General features: G+C 38.2%; 1 protein-coding gene across 1 annotated transcript in view; it reads right to left on the bottom strand.

Moving 5' to 3' along the window:
• LOC128694391 (uncharacterized) overlaps positions 1-27087 on the bottom strand; it is a 45936-nt gene that overhangs the window by 10770 nt on the left and 8079 nt on the right. The window contains exons 3-4 of the mRNA XM_070098036.1: positions 8285-8477; positions 5335-5447 (exon numbers count right to left, since the gene is read on the bottom strand). Coding sequence (XP_069954137.1) covers positions 5335-5447; positions 8285-8477 — 306 coding nt within the window. The remainder of the gene's footprint in view (positions 1-5334; positions 5448-8284; positions 8478-27087) is intronic.

The following is a 27087-nucleotide window of genomic DNA, read 5'->3' as shown; positions in this document are numbered from 1 at the left end:
TGTTGTGCATATATATATATATATAAATATATATATATATATATATATATATATATATATATATATATATATATATATATATATATATATATATATATATATATATATATATATATATATATATATATATATATACGGTATTTTTCCCTATTTATATAAAATTATAATTGTAGAATATTGTTTTCACTTTGACTTACATAAATAGGTTAGGTTAGGTTCATCAGGAAACAGGACAAGTGTTTAACGCGAGTCTTACTAAGATGATGATCAGCAGCTTATACTAACCAGCATATTACCTATTTAGAGTAGGTGAACATCATGTGAAAATTTAAGGACAAATATTTAATGTTGAAGGTAAAAAGAATGATTAATTGGAATAACCAGTGATCTATTTTTTTTGACGAGGATGTTTGCCTTTTTAAAACAATATTTGTCATTTTCTTAGCCTGTTGTAGGAGCCAGTCTGGGTAAGTATCTCGGGGAACAGATACCTAAACCATATAAGAACAAACCTGATGTTTCGCTTTTTTAAACTGTGTATCATGATTGGTGTAATAATGAAAATAATTCCGTGAACGAGTAGGCTCACCTTAAATTCCTGAGACGTAGTTCTCTTAATAATAAGGATGTCCCAGAAAGGCAATGAACTACTTTCCTTCCTTTCAATTTGAACTTGATACTTGGTACTAAATTATCGAATTATTTGCAGAAATTACCAAATTTTCCCTGATTTTCATTCCGTGCCGTACAAAATGTCATCTACATATCTAAATAATATATGCCATTGTGTTTCCGAAAGGAATACACTCTCAAGATATTTCATTTACAAAATATATAATATAGCTGACAGGACTGGCCATTCTGTCCATCGAAAGAAGAAAAACATTCGATGAAACAGTTCTGTAAGACCAATGGTTTTTAAGACAGAGTGAAAAAATTGTCTTGATTAGCATCTGGCTTATTTCTAGAAATTGTGAAACATTGTTAATGGGAAGTTACAAGAAAACTCAACATCAAGACTAAACATTTTCACAATTTCTAAGTGTAAACTATCGAATTTCTGTATAAAATTTTGTGAACGATTTATGTAAGAATCCGAAAATTTATCCAGAAAAAAGGACTGGAGATATTTTAAGTATATTTAACTTTTCTGTATATAAATGAATCACTACCAAAGGTTTTTATTTATTGATTTATTTTACTAAACTCAGCAAAAGATAATAACAACGGCGTTTTCATAAGTTCTTCCTGTGTTTGTGTCTGACAATAAATCGCGAGACATTCTAAATTTATCAAGTTTGATTTAGAAAATCTATTTTGCCTCCTTTTAGTTATTATAATAATATTTTTTGCTCTTACTTAGTTTAATATACCATCTTATCTTTGTGGTAAACCTTTGTCCACTTGGAATTAATTATTGATGCCTTCCAGCATCACAGCTTTTAATCCTGGAGACACTACCGGAGGTCACCGTCTCTGTGATCCCTGGTTACTGGCCCGAGCGATCAAGATGTTAGTGCCAGCCGCCCGCAGTCCAACGTATGAACCACAACTCTGTTAATCAATAACTGTTTTTAATTACAGTTCCTGGTCATAACTGTAAGTGGCCAGAAATTGATCAAAACCATCACGTTTTTTTTATCATGTTTCAAAAAAAGTTTAATCTCAGACTTAACAATTCGTTGTCATAATCATTTAGTACCAGATCTGAGAGAAAGAATTTTAACCATTCCACGGGTGGGGTTAGAACCCGTGATCAGAGAGTCACAAAACTCTAGACTGACGCGTCAGCCACTGGAGTTTTGTGACTCTCTGATCGCGGGTTCTAGCCCCACCCGTGGTATAGTTTGTTTGCAATCGTGTCATTACGATTTCGTGAGTCAGAAAGAATATTCTTTTGAGAAAATATTTAGTCCGTTCAATATTTCTACGTATTCTCAACAATTTCTAACTTAATTTTGTGGTTAGTGATAATATAATCAGTCTTACTAAAGGCAAAACTAAAAAAAAAAATACAAAAAAAGGGTATAATTATGATATTTATGTTACCTCTATTAGCTATGCGAACATTTTATAAATTTTGTTTGAGTTCAATAATCCAAATTTAACCAGTTCTACAAGCAGGTTCCTTGATGCTGGCGAGGGGCTCTTGATCTAGGGAATTGGATATGTGCTCCGGTTCCCTGAATTGACTCTGAATGCCTTCCATCCCCCCCACATGCGTTGTATAATCCTACGGGTTTAGCGCTCCCCATGATTATAATAATAATAATAATACAAGCAATTTAATGATTTCTTGAAGGCTATCATTCAAGCTAGAATATACAAAACCGAATGAACTATGACAAACTCGTTCAGCTAAGTATTTCTCCAGAAAAAAGCACTGTTTTTTTTCTCTTCCTGGAAACGTTAAGTGCAGATGAGAAGCGACGGTAGATTTCTCTAGTCTTCCAAACAGAAAAGTGATTCGTCATTTTAATGATTTGGCATATATGTATGGGAGACAGATCTCAGCACCTGGATAATTGAGAACAAGAGTCTGCTAGCTAGGCTCAAACTACTATATACAGCAAGGGAAAATAAATACAATACTAAGAAAGAGCAGAAATAATGCCCCTATTTGGGCAAGTGTTCCACAAGGAAGCGTGCTGGGACCATTGTTATGGAATGTCTACTTCAACGACCTTCTTCATCTCATCCCAGAATCACATGCATATGCACACGACTGTACACTGATATTCACTTATCCAAGAGAAGAAATGCCAGCTGCACTAAGCTACATCAATCACCAGCTAAGAGCTGTATCAGCTTGGGGAAATAGATGGCCAGTAACATTTGCACCAGAGAAACCGCAAATGATGGTCGTCTCTAGGCACTATGATGGTAATGCTGGTGCAGTAGTAAGGATGAATGGGAGGGTGTTGGCACCTGGAGAAGAAGTTGATATCCTTGGGGTGAAATTTGACTCCAAACTAACCATGAAGAACCATGTTGTAAATCTTGCAAACAAGACAGTCAGGAAGCTTACAGCACTTCGCCGTATCTTGCATCTGCTTGACAGTAGGGGTTGCAAGATCCTGTACGAGGCACAAATACGCTCACACCCTGAGTATGCTCCACTTTCTTGGTTTGTCTGCCCCCCCCCCCTCTCATCTGCGACTTCTTGACAGAGTAGAGAACAGAGCAAGACGTCTCATCTCTCGCCTGGACTCATCCTGGATAGATCTGTCATTTCAGCAGAGCCTTCAACACAGGATGGATGTGGGTGGCCTTACTGTTATGTACAAGTCCAATATTGTCAAAGTACCACACTTGGATCCACTTCGAGGACAGCGAGAAACAAGCTTTTATGCCACAAGACGGGCAGAAAGCAGCAACTTCACTCTGGCTTTACCCTTCTCCAGAACATCACTCCATCTGAGATCATACATACCCAGGATGACTCGAGTATGGAACACATTCGTACAGCATAATGATGTCAACGAGATAAAGTCAGTTGATCAAATGAAAATGCTGGCCCACAGATGGCTCCAACTTCATCCTGTTCCTTACTTGTATGTCTCATAACAATAAAAATGCTTTCAAATGAGCTGATGTAGGTAACAGCTCTTAGCTTGCCAATAAAGTTAGGAATCCTTAACCTGTAAATAGCTTGTCAATAAACCTAGGGATCCTTAACCTTGCCAAACCCTGTTTAAAAAAAAAAAACTACAAAAGAAAAATAAAGCCTCATAACTAGGGTATCGTTGGGTACAATGATTAAGGCAGACGGCACCAGGTCATGTTCTATTATTACCTCAATTTCGCACAGTTTCTTCATTAGTGAGGCTCAGGTTAGAATATGTAGGAGAGAGGGAGATTATTTTCCAGTAAAAGGATGTGTGATGTCACCATGATTGTTCAATATATTTATAGATAGAGTTGTAAGAAAAGTGAATGCGCGGGTGTTGGAAGAAGTTTGAGGTTAAAAGATAAATAATCTAAAGTTGCTCTTTGGTGATGACACTGTACTTTTGGGAGATTCTGAAGTTGCAGAGGCTGGTGGACGAGTTTGGTAGGATATGTAAAAGAAGAAAATTGAAAGTGAATATAGGAAAGAGTAAGGTGATGAGGATAAAAAAAAATAGGTAACGAAAGATTGGATAACAGACTGAAGTGAGAGAGTATGGAGGAGGTGATTATATTCATATATTTAGGAGTGGACGTATCAGCAGATGGGTCTGTGAAAAATGAGGTGAATCATAGAAATGACGAGGGAAAAAAGGTGAGTGGTGCACCGAGGAGTCTGTGGAGACAAAGAACTTTGTCCAAGGAAGGGAAAAAGGGAATGTAGGAGAATATAGTTAAACCAGTGCTCTTATATGTGTGTGAAGCATGGGTGGTGAATGTTGCAACAAGGAGAAGGCTGGAGGCAGTGGAGATGTCATGTCTGAGGGCATTGTGTGGTGTGAATATAATGCAGAGAATTCATAGTTTGGAAATTAGGGGGAGGTGCAGGATTACCAAAACTATTGCCCAGAGTGCTGAGGAGGGGGGGAGGTTAGAGGTGGTTTGGACATGTAGAAAGACTGGAACAAAACAGAATGACTTCGAGTGTATAACTCTGTAGTGGAGAGAAGGCAGGGTAGAAGTCGGCATAGGAAAGGATGGAGGGACGGAGTAAAGGAGGTTTTGTGTGCGAGGGGCTTAGACTCCCAGCGAGCAGGTGGGAAACGACCGATGTGTTAATAATAATAATAATAATAATAATAATAATAATAATAATAATAATAATAATAATAATAATAATAATAATAATAATAATAATTCTCCATTAGTTATCTTATCCTGTAATTCTGTGCTGAAGTGGATCTGAGCGAGAGGATCGAAATATTAAAAAAATATTTCAGGTTCATTTTTAAAATGTGGGTCTAACATAACGTAAATATAGTGGAATCCCGGTGTTTGAACCTAAATGGTTCCTAGGTGGTGTTCGAACTGCGAAAAGTTCGATGTCTGAAACAATATTTCTCAGGCGTTAATTTTCAGTCTTACACACTGGACTGAAGGATGTTGAACTGACTCTTCCAAAAGCTTCTGAGAGGTCAGTGCCAAAGCACTTTTGAATAGAGCTTTCATGTAAAGTTTTTTACAACTGAATTTTAAAAAAGTCAGCGTGTTCAGACTCCAGAAAAAAGTTCAAAGATCAGGTCAATTTTTTCTGAACAAAATTGCTCGGACTCCGGTTGGTTCGAGGTCTGGTACGTTCGAACACCGAAGTTCCACTGTACTATGATGTTAAAATTATCAGTAAGAAAGGTCTAGAGCTAGTATCATTACAGTATTGTGACTCACGGTTACATAGCTGCCTGTGGGGAAGTACAAATAGCGTCTGCCTCTGGACTTGGCCACCTGGCTCGTACCTTCACTAGCCGCCTCCAGCCAGTCAACTCTCTCCGCCGCCTCACCTGCAAGCACACAAAATAACAGTCAAGTTCGTCCAATTTTATTAAACAAAATCTGGAGCATCAGCAATGTGCTGCTACATTATCCATATGATAATTACGCAGGAAAACAAAAGCTACGCAAGTTTCTCTACCATATTCCATCACACAGGAAATGTGTCCATATCAGGTTTTAAGTCATTTACCCCTTCTAAGGTTGTTTAAATGTTGGTAAAAGCCTCTTGACACAAGAAACTGGAGCTACTTTTTCTTTCCATATTTGGATCAAACTTTATTACCTCTAATTTCTCAAGTGCTTTGTGACCCTGATGGGTTAATCGCTTCTCTGTGAAGAAAATAATTATCTCGTGAGGTAAACTTTCACACTGGACCGTAATGATCGTCTGAAGATGTTCCCATCCTTTAAAGGGGCGGTCTTGACGCAGGCTTTTGACCAAGGGAAGTGGAGCTTGCCTCCCCTTCCCTGAATTAAACTTGATTATCTCGCATTCCCCAAGCGCAGAATGTCCCCTATAAATTTAGCGCTTTTCCGATAAATAGAATAATACTTTTTCTCTCTCATTCCCAAGAATCTTCCTTCTTTATCAGGAGCCGATCAGTAATTTTATATTGTAGATGAATGGTTCAGAGAACAGACACGTTGATAAATTAGACACATGTACAACTCTTGGGTATCTTTATTGAGGAAACGTTTCGCCAGAGTGGCTTCATCAGTCCTGTTCTTCAAGATTCTCCTTTGTATGGACTGATGAAGCCATTGTAAAGATACCCAAGAGTTGCACATGTGTCTAATTTATCAATTTTATATTGTACTGGCCACCACCATCTATTCTATAATGATCCACTTACCATCCTCAGACTGAAAACAAGTACATGCTAACGTCTCAGTACCTCATCAATATCTCCTAACTTCCCTTTAATAATAAACAATATATCCCTGTCATCACTATCTAGAGATGCTACTAAGCGGCTCTTAAATCTCTTATATTAGTCATTACCCCTTAGTTCTGATACCAGTCTCATTGAGAGCCCTTAGATCTTCCCACATTTTCATGCTTGACCAGTTGTGGGCTCCATGCTGGTGCTGCGTACCCTAGACTGGTAAAACCTAAGTAGTGTATTTTATGACCGATTCATTGTTAGTTCCGAAAACTTTTCTTAAGTTAGCTAGTTTTGCATATGGCGCTATCTTCTCAGGTTATCATCTTCATTAATTCCACATTGTCCTCTAGCACCGATATGTGAAACTAAATTTAAATTGGCAGGTCATTTATACCAGGAACAGCAAAGGTCCAGGCACTGAATTACAGTATGTGGGACCCCACTCTTCACCCGAAACCACTTCGACACATCTTCCTAACCAAAAGTAACTGTTACCCTCTGCCTTCTAGACACTAAGTTTTACAGGAGCCACTTGATTACCTTCCCTGCTTCATTTACCTGCTCTTTCAGTTTATATAGTAGCTTCGTCGTACTGTGCTAAATGCTGTCTTACAGTCGAAGAAAATGCTTTCCGTTACCAGAGCTTTCTGTTACTTTGTGCTCGCCTGTTAGGTGAACAGACATAGAAGAAACTAATGAGACATTTATCACGGCTACGTTTCGGTAGCCAGAAGCTTAATCAAGATATATACAAGTAATGGACCCGGCTGTTACCTGGTAACAATTCACTCTCACTGCCACTTCTTGAATAAGCTTCGCCTCCCACACCTTTATACAGAATTTGTGCCCGTGCATTGTTTGTATTAGCTTGGAAGGTGAAGCGTAATCATCATAATAGTCTCATTAATTGCTTCTGTGTCTATTTACCTAAAACATTGTCTGAAATTTTATAAAAAAAAAAAACTATTGATCTTACCTATTTGTGGTGGCAGAGGTCAATTCACAACTCTTGGCCCAGCTTACCTATTCATTGCCGTGGTTCATTCTTCTAGCTTCACTGGTCATATTAGGTTAGGTTAGGTAAGGTTCGTCAGGAAACAGGACAAATGTTTCCTGACGCGGGTCTTAGTCAGATGATGACCCGCCTTTGGAGCTTTTGGTCATCTGACCGAGGCCTTCCGCTGGCTTACCGGTCCACCCCTTTAAAAATTATGGTCATTTATAACCAGTCTACTGGTCATATTATGCCTATTCTTCAGTGTATGTATTCAGTGTATCTTCATCAGTCCTACCACTTCCTGACCACCTGGAAAGTGTGCGTACTCATTTAATACGTTCGTGTGTGTGTGTGTGTGTGTGTGTGTACTCACCTATTTGTACTCACCTATTTGTGGTTGCAGGGGTCGAGTCATAGCTCCTGGCCCCGCCTCTTCACTGGTCGCTACTAGGTCACTCTCCCTGAACCGTGAGCTTTATCATACCTCTGCTTAAAGCTATGTATGGATCCTGCCTCCACTACATCGCTTCCCAAACTATTCCACTTCCTGACTACTCTGTGGCTGAAGAAGTACTTCCTAACATCCCTGTGATTCATCTGTGTCTTCAACTTCCAACTGTGTCCCCTTGTTGCTATGTACCATCTCTGGAACATTCTGTATCTGTCCACCTTGTGTGTGTGTGTATGTGTATGTGTGTGTGTGCGTGTGTGTGTGTGTGTGTGTGTGTGTGTGTGTGTGTGTGTGTGTGTGTGTGTGTGTGTGTGTGTGTGTGTGTGTGTGTGTGTGTGTGTGTGTGTGTGTGTGTGTGTGTGTGTGTGTGTGTGTGTGTGTGTGTGTGTGTGTGTGTATGTGTCAGTGTCAGAGAGAGAGAGAGAGAGAGTAATGAGGTGAGAGGAGCTACTGATAAATATATAATATACAGTAATAATAATTAGTGTGCTCCTCTGAAGGCTTTCGTACCTAGAGTTGGCATCTTGGGATGGTCCAGAATGACCATGTTGTCTTGGAGGGTGGCGGTAGACTGTCCTACTACTAGCATTACCACCACAAGGTACACTAGGATATGTATGGCTGCCATGGATGCAACACGACGAACTAACAATTCCACCAACTGGTTCTTTATTGTCTTTTTTTTTATGACTTTTAACAAGGGCTTCGTGAAAATATTGTGCAAGGATTTATTTATATTCGGATAGAATAAAATTATTAAAACGGAACTGATTCGCAAATGATGAATTTATGCAATGTGTGAGCTCTCTACACAACCTTCTCCTAGGCCACACTCAGCAATACTGGCTCACAGGATCTTCTTCCTCGTTTATAAAGATGAGTGACCGACCTATCCGACGATTTGCATAGACAGTAAGAGACGTCGCCGCTTGACCATGTCACAATAATTATTGTCTATTGTCTGACTTAGTGGGACGCCAGCCATCAACCCCGTCTACATGGCCTCACATCTCTCCTCTCCACAGAAACTCATTAAACTGTATATTTTTTTAACATGGAATATTTAGCTCACAGCCTCACTTCCGACTCTCCCTCCTTGCTGATGAAGTTAAGTATAATTCCCATGGATTTAGCATTTCCCAACAATAATAATAATAATAATAATAATAATAATAATAATAATAATAATAATAATAATAATAATAACGTTAATAATAATAATAATAATAATAATAATAATAATAATAATAATAATAATAATAATAACGTTAATAATAATAATAATAATAATAATAATAATAATAATAATAATAATAATAATAATAATAATAACGTTAATAATAATAATAATAATAATAATAATAACGTTAATAATAATAATAATAATAATAATAATAATAATAATAATAACGTTGATAATAATAATAATAATAATAATAATAATAATAATAATAATAATAATAATAATAATAATAATAATAATTAATAAAAGCTGTACGTGCAAGTGCAGTTGCATTCAAACTGACTTCGATCAGGAGTCTGTCCTTATATGTGAGAACTTGGTGAGAGAATGAAATATACAATACTATACTTATATTGTTTTATTTTCCAATGTGTATCCGTTTATAACACTTCAGTACTAATTACACATCTGTATTTAATATATATATATATAGGTAGTAGGTTGGTAGACAGCAACCACCCAGGGAGGTACTACCGTCCTGCCAAGTGAGTGTAAAACGAAGCCTGTGATTGTTTTACATGATGGTAGGATTGCTGATGTCTTTTGTCTGTCTCATAAATATGCAAGATTACAGGCATGTCTTGCTACTTCTACTTACACTTAGGTCACACTACACATACATGTACACATTTATTTATACACACTCATCTGAGTTTTCTTTGATTTTATCTTAATAGTTCTTGGTCTTATTAATTTTCCTTTTATATCCATGGGGAAGTGGAATAAGAATCTTTCCTCCGTAAGCCATGCGTGTTGTAAAAGTCAACTAAAATGCCGGGAACAATGGGCTAGTAACCCCTTTTCCTGTAAAGATTACTAAAAAGAAAAAGAAGAAGAAAATTGTCAAAGTGGGAAGTCTGAATGTGCGTGGATGTTGTGCAGATGATAAGAAAGAGATGATTGTGGATGTTATGAATGAGAAGAAGCTGGATGTCCTGGCTTTAAGTGAAACAAAGCTGAAGGGGGTGGGAGAGTTTCAGTGGAGAGGAATAAATGGGATTAGGTCAGGGGTTTCAAATAGAGTTAGAGCTAAAGAAGGAGTAGCAATTATGTTGAAGGATAAGCTATGGCAGGAAAAGAGGGACTATAAATGTATTAATTCAAGGATTATGTGGAGTAAAATAAAGATTGGATGTGAAAAGTGGGTTATAATAAGCGTGTATGCACCTGGAGAAGAGAGAAGTGTAGAGGAGAGAGAGAGATTTTGGGAAATGTTGAGTGAATGCGTGGGGAGTTTTGAATCAAGTGTGAGAGTAATGGTGGTTGGGGATTTCAATGCTAAAGTGGGTAAAAATGTTATGGAAGGAGTAATAGGTAAATTTGGGGTGCCAGGGGTAAATGTAAATGGGGAGCCTTTAATTGAGCTATGTGTAGAAAGAAATTTGGTAATAAGTAATACATATTTTATGAAAAAGAGGATAAATAAATATACAAGGTATGATGTAGCACGTAATGAAAGTAGTTTATTAGATTATGTATTGGTGGATAAAAGGTTGACGGGTAGGCTCCAGGATGTACATGTTTATAGAGGGGCAACTGATATATCAGATCATTATTTAGTTGTAGCTACAGTTAGAGTAAGAGGTAGATGGGAAAAGAGGAAGGTGGCAACAACAAGTAAGAGGGAGGTGAAAGTGTATAAACTAAGGGAGGAGGAAGTTCGGGTGAGATATAAGCGACTATTGGCAGAAAGGTGGGCTAGTGCAAAGATGAGTAGTGGGGGGGTTGAAGAGGGTTGGAATAGTTTTAAAAATGCAGTATTAGAATGTGGGGCAGAAGTTTGTGGTTATAGGAGGGTGGGGGCAGGAGGAAAGAGGAGTGATTGGTGGAATGATGAAGTAAAGGGTGTGATAAAAGAGAAAAAGGTAGCATATGAGAGGTTTTTACAAAGCAGAAGTGTTATAAGAAGAGCAGAGTATATGGAGAGTAAAAGAAAGGTAAAGAGAGTGGTGAGAGAGTGCAAAAGGAGAGCAGATGATAGAGTGGGAGAGGCACTGTCAAGAAATTTTAATGAAAATAAGAAAAAATTTTGGAGTGAGTTAAACAAGTTAAGAAAGCCTAGGGAAAATATGGATTTGTCAGTTAAAAACAGAGTAGGGGAGTTAGTAGATGGGGAGATGGAAGTATTGGGTAGATGGCGAGAATATTTTGAGGAACTTTTAAATGTTAAGGAAGAAACAGAGGCAGTAATTTCATGCACTGGTCAGGGAGGTATACCATCTTTTAGGAGTGAAGAAGAGCAGAATGTAAGTGTGGGGGAGGTACGTGAGGCATTACGTAAAATGAAAGGGGGTAAAGCAGCTGGAACTGATGGGATAATGACAGAAATGTTAAAAGCAGGGGGGGATATAGTGTTGGAGTGGTTGGTACTTTTGTTTAATAAATGTATGAAAGAGGGGAAGGTACCTAGGGATTGGCAGAGAGCATGTATAGTCCCTTTATATAAAGGGAAAGGGGACAAAAGAGACTGTAAAAATTATAGAGGAATAAGCTTACTGAGTATACCAGGAAAAGTGTACGGTAGGGTTATAATTGAAAGAATTAGAGGTAAGACAGAATGTAGGACTGCGGATGAGCAAGGAGGTTTTAGAGTGGGTAGGGGATGTGTAGATCAGGTGTTTACATTGAAGCATATATGTGAACAGTATTTAGATAAAGATAGGGAAGTTTTTATTGCATTTATGGATTTAGAAAAGGCATATGATAGAGTGGATAGAGGAGCAATGTGGCAGATGTTGCAAGTATATGGAATAGGTGGTAAGTTATTAAATGCTGTAAAGAGTTTTTATGAGGATAGTGAGGCTCAGGTTAGGGTGTGTAGAAGAGAGGGAGACTACTTCCCGGTAAAAGTAGGTCTTAGACAGGGATGTGTAATGTCACCATGGTAGTTTAATATATTTATAGATGGGGTTGTAAAGGAAGTAAATGCTAGGGTGTTTGGGAGAGGGGTGGGATTAAATTATGGGGAATCAAATTCAAAATGGGAATTGACACAGTTACTTTTTGCTGATGATACTGTGCTTATGGGAGATTCTAAAGAAAAATTGCAAAGGTTAGTGGATGAGTTTGGAAATGTGTGTAAAGATAGAAAGTTGAAAGTGAACATAGAAAAGAGTAAGGTGATGAGGGTGTCAAATGATTTAGATAAAGAAAAATTGGATATCAAATTGGGGAGGAGGAGTATGGAAAAAGTAATTGTTTTCAGATACTTGGGAGTTGACGTGTCGGCGGATGGATTTATGAAGGATGAGGTTAATCATAGAATTGATGAGGGAAAAAAGGTGAGTGGTGCGTTGAGGTATATGTGGAGTCAAAAAACGTTATCTATGGAGGCAAAGAAGGGAATGTATGAAAGTATAGTAGTACCAACACTCTTATATGGGTGTGAAGCTTGGGTGGTAAATGCAGCAGCGAGGAGACGGTTGGAGGCAGTGGAGATGTCCTGTTTAAGGGCAATGTGTGGTGTAAATATTATGCAGAAAATTCGGAGTGTGGAAATTAGGAGAAGGTGTGGAGTTAATAAAAGTATTAGTCAGAGGGCAGAAGAGGGGTTGTTGAGGTGGTTTGGTCATTTAGAGAGAATGGATCAAAGTAGAATGACATGGAAAGCATATAAATCTATAGGGGAAGGAAGGCGGGGTAGGGGTCGTCCTCGAAAGGGTTGGAGAGAGGGGGTAAAGGAGGTTTTGTGGGTAAGGGGCTTGGACTTCCAGCAAGCGTGCGTGAGCGTGTTAGATAGGAGTGAATGGAGACGAATGGTACTTGGGAAGTGACGATCTGTTGGAGTGTGAGCAGGGTAATATTTAGTGAAGGGATTCAGGGAAACCGGTTATTTTCATATAGTCGGAATTGAGTCCTGGAAATGGGAAGTACAATGCCTGCACTTTAAAGGAGGGGTTTGGGATATTGGCAGTTTGGAGGGATATGTTGTGTATCTTTATGTGTGTATGCTTCTAGACTGTTGTATTCTGAGCACCTCTGCAAAAACAGTGATAATGTGCGAGTGTGGTGAAAGTGTTGAATGATGATGAAAGTATTTTCTTTTTGGGGATTTTCTTTCTTTTTTTTTGGGTCACCCTGCCTCGGTGGGAGACGGCCGACTTGTTGAAATATATATATATATATATATATATATATATATATATATATATATATATATATATATATATATATATATATATATATATATATATATATATATATATATATATATATATATATATATATATATATATATATATATATATATATACATGTCGTGCCGAATAGGCAGAACTTGCGATCTTGGCTTAAATAGCAATCCTCATCTTGCCATATAGGACAAGTGAAAATTTGTGTATGCAATATTTTCGCCAAAATCATTCTGAACCTAACGAAAAAAATATATTTCACTGTGTTTGTTAAGTATTAAATTATTGTAAACAAATCTAAAATATATTTAGTTGGGTTAGGCTAAAATAAATTGTTCTTGTTATAATAAGGTTAGGTAAGTTTTCTAAGATTCTTTTGGTGCAAAATTATAAATTTTTACATCAACATTAATGAAAAAAATATATCTTTAAACGAAAAAGAGAAAATTTCAGAAAGGACTTAATTTTAAATGAGTTCTTGCTAATTGACCACTTTTTACATATTCGGCACGACATATATATATATATATATATATATATATATATATATATATATATATATATATATATATATATATATATATATATATATATATATATATATATATATATATATATATATAAGTAGTGCCGAAGGCGGCTCAGCAGTCTCTGCGGCTGAGCGCTGTATTCCTGAGCGGTCTCCTCCCGAAAGGGCTGCGGCTGAGCGGTCTCTGCGGCTGAGCGCTGTATTCCTGAGTGGTCTCCTCCCGAAAGGTCTGCGGCTATGCGGTCTCCTCGCGAAAGGTCTGCGGCTGAGCGGTCTCCTCCGGAAAGGTCTGCGGCTACGCGGTCTCCTTCCGTGCCAGCGCGCCTGCGCGCCCGCCCTCGACCACCTCGCCCTTGACCACCTCGCCCTCAACCCCCCACCACACCCTCAACCCCCCACCCACGCCCCCACCCGCCCTACCCTCGCGCCGACCCGCCGACCCACATGCCCGCCTGCCACGCCCTCGCGCCCGCCCGCCCGTGCCTTCTGCAGCGTCGTCCGGATCTGCCCCCGCGCCCCGAATTTTTTTCGATTTTTTTCAAATTTTTTTTGAATTTCATTTTCTTGTGCTCTCCATCTCCTCGGATCAAGTTTTTGAGGTTCCCCCTATGGGTACCCCTTCCACCACGCACTTTCACCCCAAATATTCCTGCTCTACTTCCTTGGATCAAGTTTTTCTCGATATCAAAGACTCCATCTCCTTGGATCAAGTTTTTGGATTCCCCCTCTGGGGGTAAGCATTCAAAATGGACTCCCACTTTCACCCCAAATATTCCTGCTCTACTTCCTTGGATCAAGTTTTTCTCAATATCAAAGACTCCAACTCCTCGGATCAAGTTTTTTGGATTCCCCCCTATGGGGTTTCGAAATTCTTATGATCTCCTCGGATCAAGTTTTTCTCGATATCAATAATACAAAGACTCCACTTCCTCGAATCAATTTGTTTGGATTCCCCCCTCTGGGGGTAAGCATTCAAAATGGACTCCCACTTGCATCCCAAATTCCCTGCTCCAATTCCTCGGATCAAATTTTTCTCGAAATCAATAATTCCAAGTCTCCATCTCCTTGGATCAAGTTTTTCTCGATAATACAAAGACTCCATCTCCTCAGATCAAATTTTTGGATTCCCCCCTCTGGAGGGTAAGCATTCAAATGAACTCCTCCTATGGGGCATGGTACTTTCTCTTACTACAGGTCTAAACAAGTGTGACGTCACCCCACCTGTGTTTACTCGGCGGTCAGTGACGTCACATGATGACCTCACACATACAGGCTGAATCTTGTCGACTTCCCCCTATGTCAGTGATGTCACATGATGACCTCACACACACAGGCTGAATCTTGTCAAGCAGACAATAACTTAAAATGCAGAATAACACTATTTATTATACAACCAATGCATTTCATATACATTTCTGGTAATACAGCAAAAAAAAGGTAAAATTCATTGACTAAAATCAACTTATTTTTCTCTTGAAGAAATTCTGTGCATTTTGTTCTGGATCTTCTTCGTCGTCACCATCTCAGTATTACACATTTCATATACAACATAGGGAAAACATTACACATTTTCACTCTTAACCCAGGATAACCCAAATAATTCCACATTTTTTCCTTAATACCCACAACAATCCACAATTTCTTTACAAAAGATTCACTCTCCTCAAGTCTAGACATTTTTCTCGTTTTAACTATTTCATCAGAAAAAGTCACCACAACACTTACAACTTATAACCACTTTTCAATAAATTCACTAGTCACAATTTTACATATTACGAAGTTAATACGCACACACACACACACACACACACCTCACTTTACTTTGAACACCTTCAAAACACTCTCATAAATCATTTGAATACTCACAAAAGCACCTTTGAACATTTCCAAGACAACATTTTGAATATTCCCAAATAAGATTTGACATCTCTAATTTATCTACACTTACATATTTCATTAAATTACAACTCATCCCCCAAACTCCTCCCTCATTCTCAAGATTTTTACAACAGTATCACAAAAACTAACTCAGTCACTTTACTTTGAACAACACCAAAAACACCATGAATTACCTTTGAATACTCCAAAAACATCATTCGAACACCCCCAATTCACCACTGAATACTCCCAGAACACCTTCATAAATACTCTTGCACATCATTTGAACACCTTCAAAAACACCTTTGAATAGTCTCAAACACCATTTGAGTACTCCCAAATACACCACTGAATACTACCAAAACAGCACCGAATACTGCCCAAACACCACCAAAATCACCATAAACTAAGATCAACATCACAGACTAACACCCATTTTTACACAAATCCTCTCAAATCACTATAGCCAAGACGATTACCAATTTCTATGAGTACACTCACCTCCAACTGAGATATAACATGAGCGCAAAAAAAAAAAAACATGAACACAAACAAAACACACACGAACACTTACAACAGAATCATCTCTTTTTCGGTATCTCTAGTTCGACAACAATACCCACAACCCACAACACCCACATCCCACAACACCCACAACCCACATCACCCACACCCCACAACACCCACAACAACAACCTTCAACTTATAACCACTTTTCAGCATCTCTAGTTCGACAACAACACCCACAACCCACAACCCACAACACTCAACCCACAACAACAACCCACTTATAACATCTTTTTTGGTATCTCTAGTTCGACAACAATACCCACAACCCACATCACCCACAACAACAACAACCCGCTTATAACATCTTTTCGGTATCTCTAGTTCGACAACAACACCCACAACCCACAACACCCACAACTCACAACACCCCACAACACCCCACAACACCCACAACCCACAACACCCACAACAACAACCCACTTATAACATCTTTTTTCGATATGTCTAGTTCGACAACAATACCCACAACCCTCATCACTTACCAATTTATTCACAATTTTTCCTCTTTCGATAAAAATTTTTCCCCTTCTTTTTATTGAATCTTAAAATATAATACACATTCCTCCCTACATTACTAAAATTCTAATAAAATCCTGTCCATACCCATTTCCTTGTATCCACATAAATAGATAATATACTCACAACAACTAATCATCTCACTACCCAACTACTGCGACATGTTTCTACACCCTCCATTCTTTTCCAGTGCATCATAACTTTTCACTTCTATAATTTCTTTTAAAATATTCACACATTACCTTTATTTTCAGTAAAATCCCCCCCCCCATATTTCATTAAATTTCTAATACAACCCTCCCCATACCCCTCTCCATCTCACCCACATTTCTTCACATCCACTCACCCGTCTCCCAACACACCTCTTCAGAACAAACACAAAAATCACATTTCACATCCACAAATGCATCTCATCACCCATCTCAAATCCACTAAAATCACTGTAACCAAGATATTCACAAAATTCTATGACCACCTAACACACACACAGACAACTCACTTTACTTTGAACACTACCAAAAACACCAACAATTACCATTGAATACTCCAAAAACGTCATTCGAACACCCCCATCATTTTTTATAAATATATCACGAACACATCCAACTAAGATATGATATAAATCACATTTTTAGCCACATTCCCTCGATTTCGGTAATATGAACAAAATGATTGGGATAACATTAGAACATTTCCAAATTACGTTGGAGCACATTCAAAAATATATTGGAACACTTCCAAAATACAGTAGAGTACTCCAGAATTACTTTGAACGTCTCCATTTTTTAATATTTCCAAAATTAGTTTTGGAGACTTTATCTTAAAATCGAACATTATTTTTCTTGTTGGTAAACACACTCAATGGTAGAAATATTCACTCGATTTCTGGATAGAAACACAATCCTCACTCTGAGAGACTCCTTGAGCTTATATGGCTTACCTCAAAGTATTGCATCATGATTTTTTTACAATCCCCTCCAGCGACGCCATGAAATGGTGTTCACACCCAAGGTAGATTTAAGATAATCATCTCTTTCCAGACCAACTGTGTCCTCTTGTGCTAAAATTTGGTGAGGTCACAGGGCTGACAGACACCATGAAATTAACTTAAATGAGATATAACATTTGTATTCTACCTCAATACTTTTTTCATGGTAAGGTTTGATTGATTTAAAATTCATCATGTCTTAAAATTTTTTATTAAACATTTCTCTTTTTAATGAATGAAACATCATATATTATTATTAATCTTGGTGTAACAACACGCTCTAAACATCATAAATCCTCCCCTCTAAGTCTTGTTCTTCCAAGCCCCGTCACATCGGTACCTGTAAATTTTAATATTTTTTTTATTTCATTAGCATATAATGGGGAGAAATTTGGATCATCACCTGTAAAAGATATAAACCAACTAAAAGTTACATATTTTTTTCACTATCCCAAACATATGCCTCTCAAGTGTTATATCAGTATTCTTCTCGTTAACTTAAATATCTTCCCATTATTGGCTTAAAAGCATAATCATACTGTGTCCCCTTATTAACTTAAATGAATTAAAAGCATCTTGTTAACTTAAATGATGTAAGTATTATGGTAGACATGATTCTTGGTGTTCAGGTAGAGAGAGATGGCCGAAATGGTAAGTGACACATTTCACGAAGAGGTAAATATGAGTTATATATATTAGTTCAAATATATCTCTCTCTCTTCAAGTTAAAATTACTTCCTCATAATAATTTAAATGAATTAAACCACTGATGCAAGGTAAATAATTTTTGCTTACCTCATGAGGGATACCAAGCACTTCCTTCAATTCTAGAAGACAATAATTTCGAATCATCTTCTAATTCTTGACCTTGATTAATGTTTTTCATTTCTTCTTTGACAACCATTGTTGTACGAATACCTTCTTCCTTAAATTTCATTATCATATCTTCGAGTATGGGTTTATAATGTGTATTCCAGATATAATCATTTGAAGTTTCATACCTCCCAATACCTTTCAGAAAGATAACCTCTCTTATATTTTTATTGTCTTTCACACTTTTTATGACTCTCAATGGATTCCTTGAAATATCTTATTCTGTCTGTGATAGTATCTTTCTTTAAACCATACACCAAATGGGAATCTCTTGATTTTTCAATTAAATTTTGAGAAATGATATTTTCCTACAATGGTCCAGCAATACCAAATTGGCTTATTATGACTGCTAAATAAGGAAGATTCAATTTTCTTTGATCCGGTGAAGGTTCAAACTCGATAACAGTTCCAGGAGTATCACGACCTTCAACTCTGCATCTTCTCAGATTAAATAATGGTTCTCTACTCCGATACACATCAGCATATTGATATTTCTTACCCAAATAATAACTTGCACCATATCCTTTTATAGCAACACAATTCGCATGAAAAATAATGCAGACATTGTCACAACAATATTTTTCATCGTACAATTTTCCTTCTTCAATTTTAAAATATTTTTCCATCCTAATGTCTGTCTCCATTTTCTTGAGATGGTTAGTCACACCCTGGTGGAACAGGTACTAATGTATGAACAACAAAGATCAGAGATGTTTATACTCATCACCATTCCTGCCAGAAGTATGATCTCTATTCAGTTGCCTAATAAGGTTTTAGAGTGATGATGAATAAAACAAAAAAAAGTATTATAGAGATATTTTATTTGTCATATTTTACAATAATGATAACAATATTTCTACGACGTTTTTTTAATTCCTTTGCAAAATCATGAACTTTCCCTTGTTAACTTAAATGAACTAAAAGTGTGCATGCCAATCACCTCCGGCTGAAGCACGTCCAATTCCTTCTGGAAACACAACTTTTTCCATTATAATCCCATTGGGATCTGTTAATAACCACTTAACAAGATCATTCATGCACTCATTGAATATAATCTCACGACCTTTCTTTGTATCTAAAAGTTTGCATGTATTATAGTAGGTCTTATCAACTTTACGGTTCATATAATACTTATGTGGAGGTCCCATCGCATACTGTGCGAACATATTGGCAATCATGGGGTTATTTTTTCCATTATTTACAAATTTTATGCTCCCAAATTTATCATGAGTGACTGTTGTGGGTGATGTGGGTTATGGGTGGTGTGGGTTGTTGGTATTGTTGTCGAACTAGAGATACCGAAAAAGAGGAGATTCTGTTGTAAGTGTTCGTGTGTGTTTTGTTTGTGTTCATGTTTTTTTTTTTTTGCGCTCATGTTATATCTTAGTTGGAGGTGAGTGTACTCATAGAAATTGGTAATCGTCTTGGTTATAGTGATTTGAGAGGATTTGTGTGAAAATGGATGTTAGTCTGTGATGCTGATCTTAGTTTATGGTGATTTTGGTGGTGTTTGGGAAGTATTCGGTGCTGTTTTGGTAGTATTCAGTGGTGTATTTGGGAGTACTCAAATGGTGTTTGAGACTATTCAAAGGTGTTTTTGAAGGTGTTCAAATGATGTGCAAGAGTATTTATGAAGGTGTTCTGGGAGTATTCAGTGGTGATTTGGGGGTGTTCGAATGATGTTTTTGGATTATTCAAAGGTAATTCATGGTGTTTTTGGTGTTGTTCAAAGTAAAGTGACTGAGTTAGTTTTTGTGATACTGTTGTAAAAATCTTGAGAATGAGGGAGGAGTTTGGGGGATGAGTTGTAATTTAATGAAATATGTAAGTGTAGATATATTAGAGATGTCAAATCTTATTTGGGAATATTCAAAATGTTGTCTTGGAAATGTTCAAAGGTGCTTTTGTGAGTATTCAAATGATTTATGAGAGTGTTTTGAAGGTGTTCAAAGTAAACTCAGGTGTGTGTGTGTGTGTGTGTGTGTGTGTGTGTGCATATTAGCTTCGTAATATGTAAAATTGTGACTAGTGAATTTATTGAAAAGTGGTTATAAGTTGTAAGTGTTGTGGTGACTTTTTATGATGAAATAGTTAAAACGAGAAAAATGTCTGGACTTGAGGAGAGTGAATCTTTTGTAAAGAAATTGTGAATTGTTGTGGGTATTAACGAAAAAAATGTGGAATTATTTGGGTTATCCTGGATTTTAAGAGTGAAAATGTGTAATGTTTTCCCTATGTTGTATATGAAATGTGTAATACTGAGATGGTGACGACGAAGAAGATCCAGAACAAAATGCACAGAATTTCTTCAAGAGAAAAATATGTTGATTTTAGTCAATGAATTGTACCTTTTTTTTTTGCTGTATTACCAGAAATGTATATGAAATGCATTGGTTGTATAATAAATAGTGTTATCCTGCATTTTAAGTTATTGTCTGCTCGACAAGATTCAGCCTGTGTGTGTGAGGTCATCATGTGACGTCACTGACTGCCGAGTAAACACAGGTGGGGTGACGTCACACTTGTTTAGTCCTGTAGTAAGAGAAAGTACCATGCCCCATAGGAGGAGTTCATTTGAATGCTTACCCTCCAGAGGGGGAAATCCAAAAACTTGATCCGAGGAGATGGAGTCTTTGTATTATCGAGAAAAACTTGATCCAAGGAGATGGAGACTTGGTATTATTGATTTCGAGAAAAATTTGATCTGAGGAATTGGAGCAGGGAATTTGGGATGCAAGTGGGAGTCCATTTTGAATGCTTACCCCCAGAGGGGGGAATCCAAAAAAATTGATTCGAGGAAGTGGAGTCTTTGTATTATTGATATCGACAAAAACTTGATCCGAGGAGATCATAAGAATTTCGAAACCCCATAGGGGGGAATCCAAAAAACTTGATCCGAGGAGTTGGAGTCTTTGATATTGAGAAAAACTTGATCCAAGGAAGTAGAGCAGGAATATTTGGGGTGAAAGTGGGAGTCCATTTTGAATGCTTACCCCCAGAGGGGGAATCCAAAAACTTGATCCAAGGAGATGGAGTCTTTGATATCGAGAAAAACTTGATCCAAGGAAGTAGAGCAGGAATATTTGGGGTGAAAGTGGGTGGTGGGAGGGGTACCCATAGGGGGAACCTCAAAAACTTGATCCGAGGAGATGGAGAGCACAAGAAAATGAAATTCAAAAAAAAATTTGAAAAAAAATCGGAAAAAATTCGGGGCGCGGGGGCGATCCGGACGACGCTGCAGAAGGCGCTGCAGAAAGCGTGGGCGGTCGCCAGGGCGTGGGCGGGTGGGCGCGAGGGCACGGCAGGCGGGCACACTGGGCGGCGGGTCGGCGCGAGGGCGGGGCAGGTGGGGGGCGAGGGTGGGGGGTTGAGGGTGTGGTGGGGGGCTGAGGGTGAAGTGGTCGAGGGCGGGCGCGCGGGCGCGCTGGCGCCGAAGGAGACCACTCAGCCACAGACCTTTCGGGAGGAGACCGCTCAGCCGCATACCTTTCGGGAGGAGACTGCTCAGGAATACAGCGCTGAGCCGCAGAGACGCTGAGCCGCCTTCGGCACTACTTATATATATATATATATATATATATATATATATATATATATATATATATATATATATATATATATATATATATATATATATATATATATATATATATATATATATATATATATATATATATATATATATATATATATATATATATATATATATATGTCGTGCCGAATATGTAAAACTGGTCAATTAGCAAGAACTCTTTTAAAATTAAGTCCTTTCTAAAATTTTCTCTTACACTTTTAAAGATATATTTTTTCATTAATGTTGATGTAAAAATTTATAATTTTGCACCAAAAGGAACTTAGAAAACTTACCTAACCTTATCATAACAAGAACAATTTGTTTTAGCCTAACCCAACTTAATACATTTTAGATTTGTTTACAATAATTTAATACTAAACAAACAAAGTGAAATATATTTTTTTCGTTAGGTTCAGAATGATTTTGGCGAAATTATTGCATACACAAATTTTCACTTGTCCTATATGGCAAGATGAACGTTGAACATTTAAGTGGTATAAAATACCGACAGGTTGGTAGGTAAGACACATAGGCAACAGTTAGGCAACTTTATTCCGAAACTTTTCGCCTACACAGTAGGCTTCTTCAGTCGAATACAGAAAGTAGGCAGAAACAGTAAAGATGTGAAGACGATGTAATCAGTCCATCACCCTTAAAGTCGTAGAATTTGAGGTTGTCAGTCCCTCAGTCTGGAGAAGTTCAGTTCCATAGTCAGGAACTATCTGAAGATCAATTGACAGTGCGGAGACTTAAATACTGTCGGAAGGAGAGGTGCAGAGTAGTAGTAGTAGTAGTAGTAGTAGTAGTAGTAGTAGTAGTGAGAATGTAGCCACTGAGAGGTCAGGTCCCTCGCAGATCCAACAGTTCTCACTTGACAGGGTTGTCCAAGGTGTTTTCTGTACCAAGAGGCCATGTGTTGCAGTGTCTGACAAGATGAACATTTAAGTGGTATAAAATACCGACAGGTTGGTAGGTAAGACACATAGGCAACAGTTAGGCAACTTTATTCCGAAACGTTTCGCCTACACAGTAGGCTTCTTCAGTCGAATACAGAAAGTAGGCAGGAACAGTAAAGATGTGAAGACGATGTAATCAGTCCATCACCCTTAAAGTCGTAGAATTTGAGGTTGTCAGTCCCTCAGGCTGGAGAAGTTCAGTTCCATAGTCAGGAACTATCTGAAGATCGATTGACAGTGCGGAGACTTAAATACTGTCGGAAGGAGAGGTGCAGAGTAGTAGTAGTAGTAGTAGTGAGAATGTAGCCACTGAAAGGTCAGGTCCATCGCAGATCCAACAGTTCTCACTTGACAGGGTTGTCCAAGGTGTTTTCTGTACCAAGAGGCCATGTGTTGCAGTGTCTGACAAGATGAACATTTAAGTGGTATAAAATACCGACAGGTTGGTAGGTAAGACACATAGGCAACAGTTAGGCAACTTTATTCTGTATTCGACTGAAGAAGCCTACTGTGTAGGCGAAACGTTTCGGAATAAAGTTGCCTAACTGTTGCCTATGTGTCTTACCTACCAACCTGTCGGTGTTTTATACCACTTGGACCATTGACAAAGTCACACTAACAGAGGTGGAGCAGGACGGCTATATATATATATATATATATAGCCGTCCTGCTCCACCTCTGTTAGTGTGACTTTGTCAATGGTCCAAGTCGGACCGAAACGTCGTCGTAAGCTTCTCTCTTTTATGTGCGGGTTATTTGTGTATTGTTCCAGTCACGGTATTGTGCCTTTTTGTTATTTATACAACTTAAATGTTCATCTTGTCAGACACTGCAACACATGGCCTCTTTGGTACAGAAAACACCTTGGACAACCCTGTCAAGTGAGAACTGTTGGATCTGCGAGGGACCTGACCTCTGAGTGGCTACATTCTCACTACTACTACTACTGCTGCTACTCTGCACCTCTCCTTCCGACAGTATTTAAGTCTCCGCACTGTCAATTGATCTTCAGATAGTTCCTGACTATGGAACTGAACTTCTCCAGACTGAGGGACTGACAACCTCAAATTCTACGACTTTAAGGGTGATGGACTGATTACATCGTCTTCACATCTTTACTGTTCCTGCCTACTTTCTGTATTCGACTGAAGAAGCCTACTGTGTAGGAGAAACGTTTCGGAATAAAGTTGCCTAACTGTTGCCTATGTGTCTTATCTACCAACCTGTCGGTATTTTATACCACTTAAATGTTCATCTTGTCAGACACTGCAACACATGGCCTCTTGGTACAGAAAACACCTTGGACAACCCTGTCAAGTGAGAACTGTTGGATCTGCGAGGGACCTGACCTCTCAGTGGCTACATTCTCACTACTACTACTACTACTACTCTGCACCTCTCCTTCCGACAGTATTTAAGTCTCCGCACTGTCAATTGATCTTCAGATAGTTCCTGACTATGGAACTGAACTTCTCCAGACTGAGGGACTGACAACCTCAAATTCTACGACTTTAAAGGTGATGGACTGATTACATCGTCTTCACATCTTTACTGTTCCTGCCTACTTTCTGTATTCCACTGAAGAGGCCTACTGTGTAGGCGAAACGTTTCGGAATAAAGTTGCCTAACTGTTGCCTATGTGTCTTACCTACCAAGATGAACGTTGATATTTAAGCCAAGATCGCAAGTTCTGCCTATTCGGCACGACATATATATATATATATATATATATATATATATATATATATATATATATATATATATATATATATATATATATATATATATATATATATATATATATATATATATATATATATATATGTATATATATATATATATATATATATATATATATATATATAGATATATATATATATATATATATATATATATATATATATATATATATATATATGCACATACATGTGTGTGTGTGTGTGTGTAAACGAAATCACGAAACAAGTGATTTTTAATCATTAACTGCTGCTGAGTGCCTGGTGTTCGAGAATTTATGGTCCAGTGGATAGAGGTCAAGTCATAGCTCCTGTCCCTGGCTCTTCACTATTCGCCACTAGGCCCACTCTGCCCCTGCTCCATGAGCCTTATCATACCTTTTCTTAAAGCTATGTATGGTTCCTGCCTCCACAACATCACTTTTCAGGCTATTCAATTTCCTGACATCTCTAGGATTGAAGAAATACTTCCTAACATCCCTGTGACTCATCTGAGTCTTCAACTTCCAATTGTGACCCCTTGTTGCTGTCTCCCAAATCTTGAACATTCTGTCTCCGTCCACCTTGTTAATTTCTCTCAGAATTTTATATATCGTTATCATATCTTCCATGTCCTTTCTGTCTTCTAGTGTCGTCAGGTCGATTTCCCTTAACGTCTCCACCTCTCCTCGTAGGACATGCACCTTAGCTCCGGGACTAGTCTAGTTGTATGAGTGTATGTGTATGTGTGTGTGTGTATGTGTGTGTGTGTGCGTATTAAGGTCTTGAAGATATCTCTCCAGGAGAGAACCCGCAGTAATGGATTTAAGTTGGACAAGTTTAGATGTAGAAAGGACGTAGAAAGGTATTGGTTTGGAAATAGTTGTTAGGTAAGACACATATGCAACAGTTAGGTATCTTTATTTCGAAACGTTTCGCCTACACAGTAGGCTTCTTCAGTCGAGTACAGAAAAGTTGATAGAAGCAGAAGATACTTGAAGACGATGTAATCAGTCAATCACCCTTAAAGTTTTGAGGTGGTCAGTCCCTCAGTCTGGAGAAGAGCATTGTTCCGTTGTCTGAAACAATATGAAGTTGAAGTGACAGAATGGGGCCTTATATAGTGCCAGGAGGTGAGACGTAGGTTGCTTTGGGAGGGCAGGTCCCTCTCAAACCCAGCCGTTCCCACTAGTAGAGGTTGTCGAAGTTGATGGTCTGTACCAAGATACCCTTGTGTTGCAGTGTCTGACAGAATGAACATTAAAATGGTATAAAATACCGACAGGTTGTTAGGTAAGACACATATGCAACAGTTAGGTATCTTTATTTCGAAACGTTTCGCCTACACAGTAGGCTTCTTCAGTCGAGTACAGAAAAGTTGATAGAAGCAGAAGATACTTGAAGACGATGTAATCAGTCCATCACCCTTGTTTCAGACAACGGAACAATGCTCTTCTCCAGACTGAGGGACTGACCACCTCAAAACTTTAAGGGTGATGGACTGATTACATCGTCTTCAAGTATCTTCTGCTTCTATCAACTTTTCTGTACTCGACTGAAGAAGCCTACTGTGTAGGCGAAACGTTTCGAAATAAAGATACCTAACTGTTGCATATGTGTCTTACCTAACAACTTGTCGGTATTTTATACCATTTTAATGTTCATTCTGTCAGACACTGCAACACAAGGGTATCTTGGTACAGACCATCAACTTCGACAACCTCTACTAGTGGGAACGGCTGGGTTTGAGAGGGACCTGCCCTCCCAAAGCAACCTACGTCTCACCTCCTGGCACTATATAAGGCCCCATTCTGTCACTTCAACTTCATATTGTTTCAGACAACGGAACAATGCTCTTCTCCAGACTGAGGGACTGACCAACTCAAAACTTTAAGGGTGATGGACTGATTACATCGTCTTCAAGTATCTTCTGCTTCTATCAACTTTTCTGTACTCGACTGAAGAAGCCTACTGTGTAGGCGAAACGTTTCGAAATAAAGATACCTAACTGTTGCATATGTGTCTTACCTAACAACCTGTCGGTATTTTATACCATTTTAATGTTCATTCTGTCAGACACTGCAACACAAGGGTATCTTGGTACAGACCATCAACTTCGACAACCTCTACTAGTGGGAATGGCTGGGTTTGAGAGGGACCTGCCCTCCCAAAGCAACCTACGTCTCACCTCCTGGCACTATATAAGGCCCCATTCTGTCACTTCAACTTCATATTGTTTCAGACAACGGAACAATGCTCTTCTCCAGACTGAGGGACTGACCACCTCAAAACTTTAAGGGTGATGGACTGATTACATCGTCTTCAAGTATCTTCTGCTTCT

The sequence above is a fragment of the Cherax quadricarinatus genome, chromosome 60, assembly GCF_038502225.1.
Source record: "Cherax quadricarinatus isolate ZL_2023a chromosome 60, ASM3850222v1, whole genome shotgun sequence".
Lineage (NCBI taxonomy): Eukaryota > Metazoa > Arthropoda > Malacostraca > Decapoda > Parastacidae > Cherax > Cherax quadricarinatus.
Note: the sequence above shows the minus strand (reverse complement) of the source record. Positions and strands in the feature narration are given on the sequence as shown.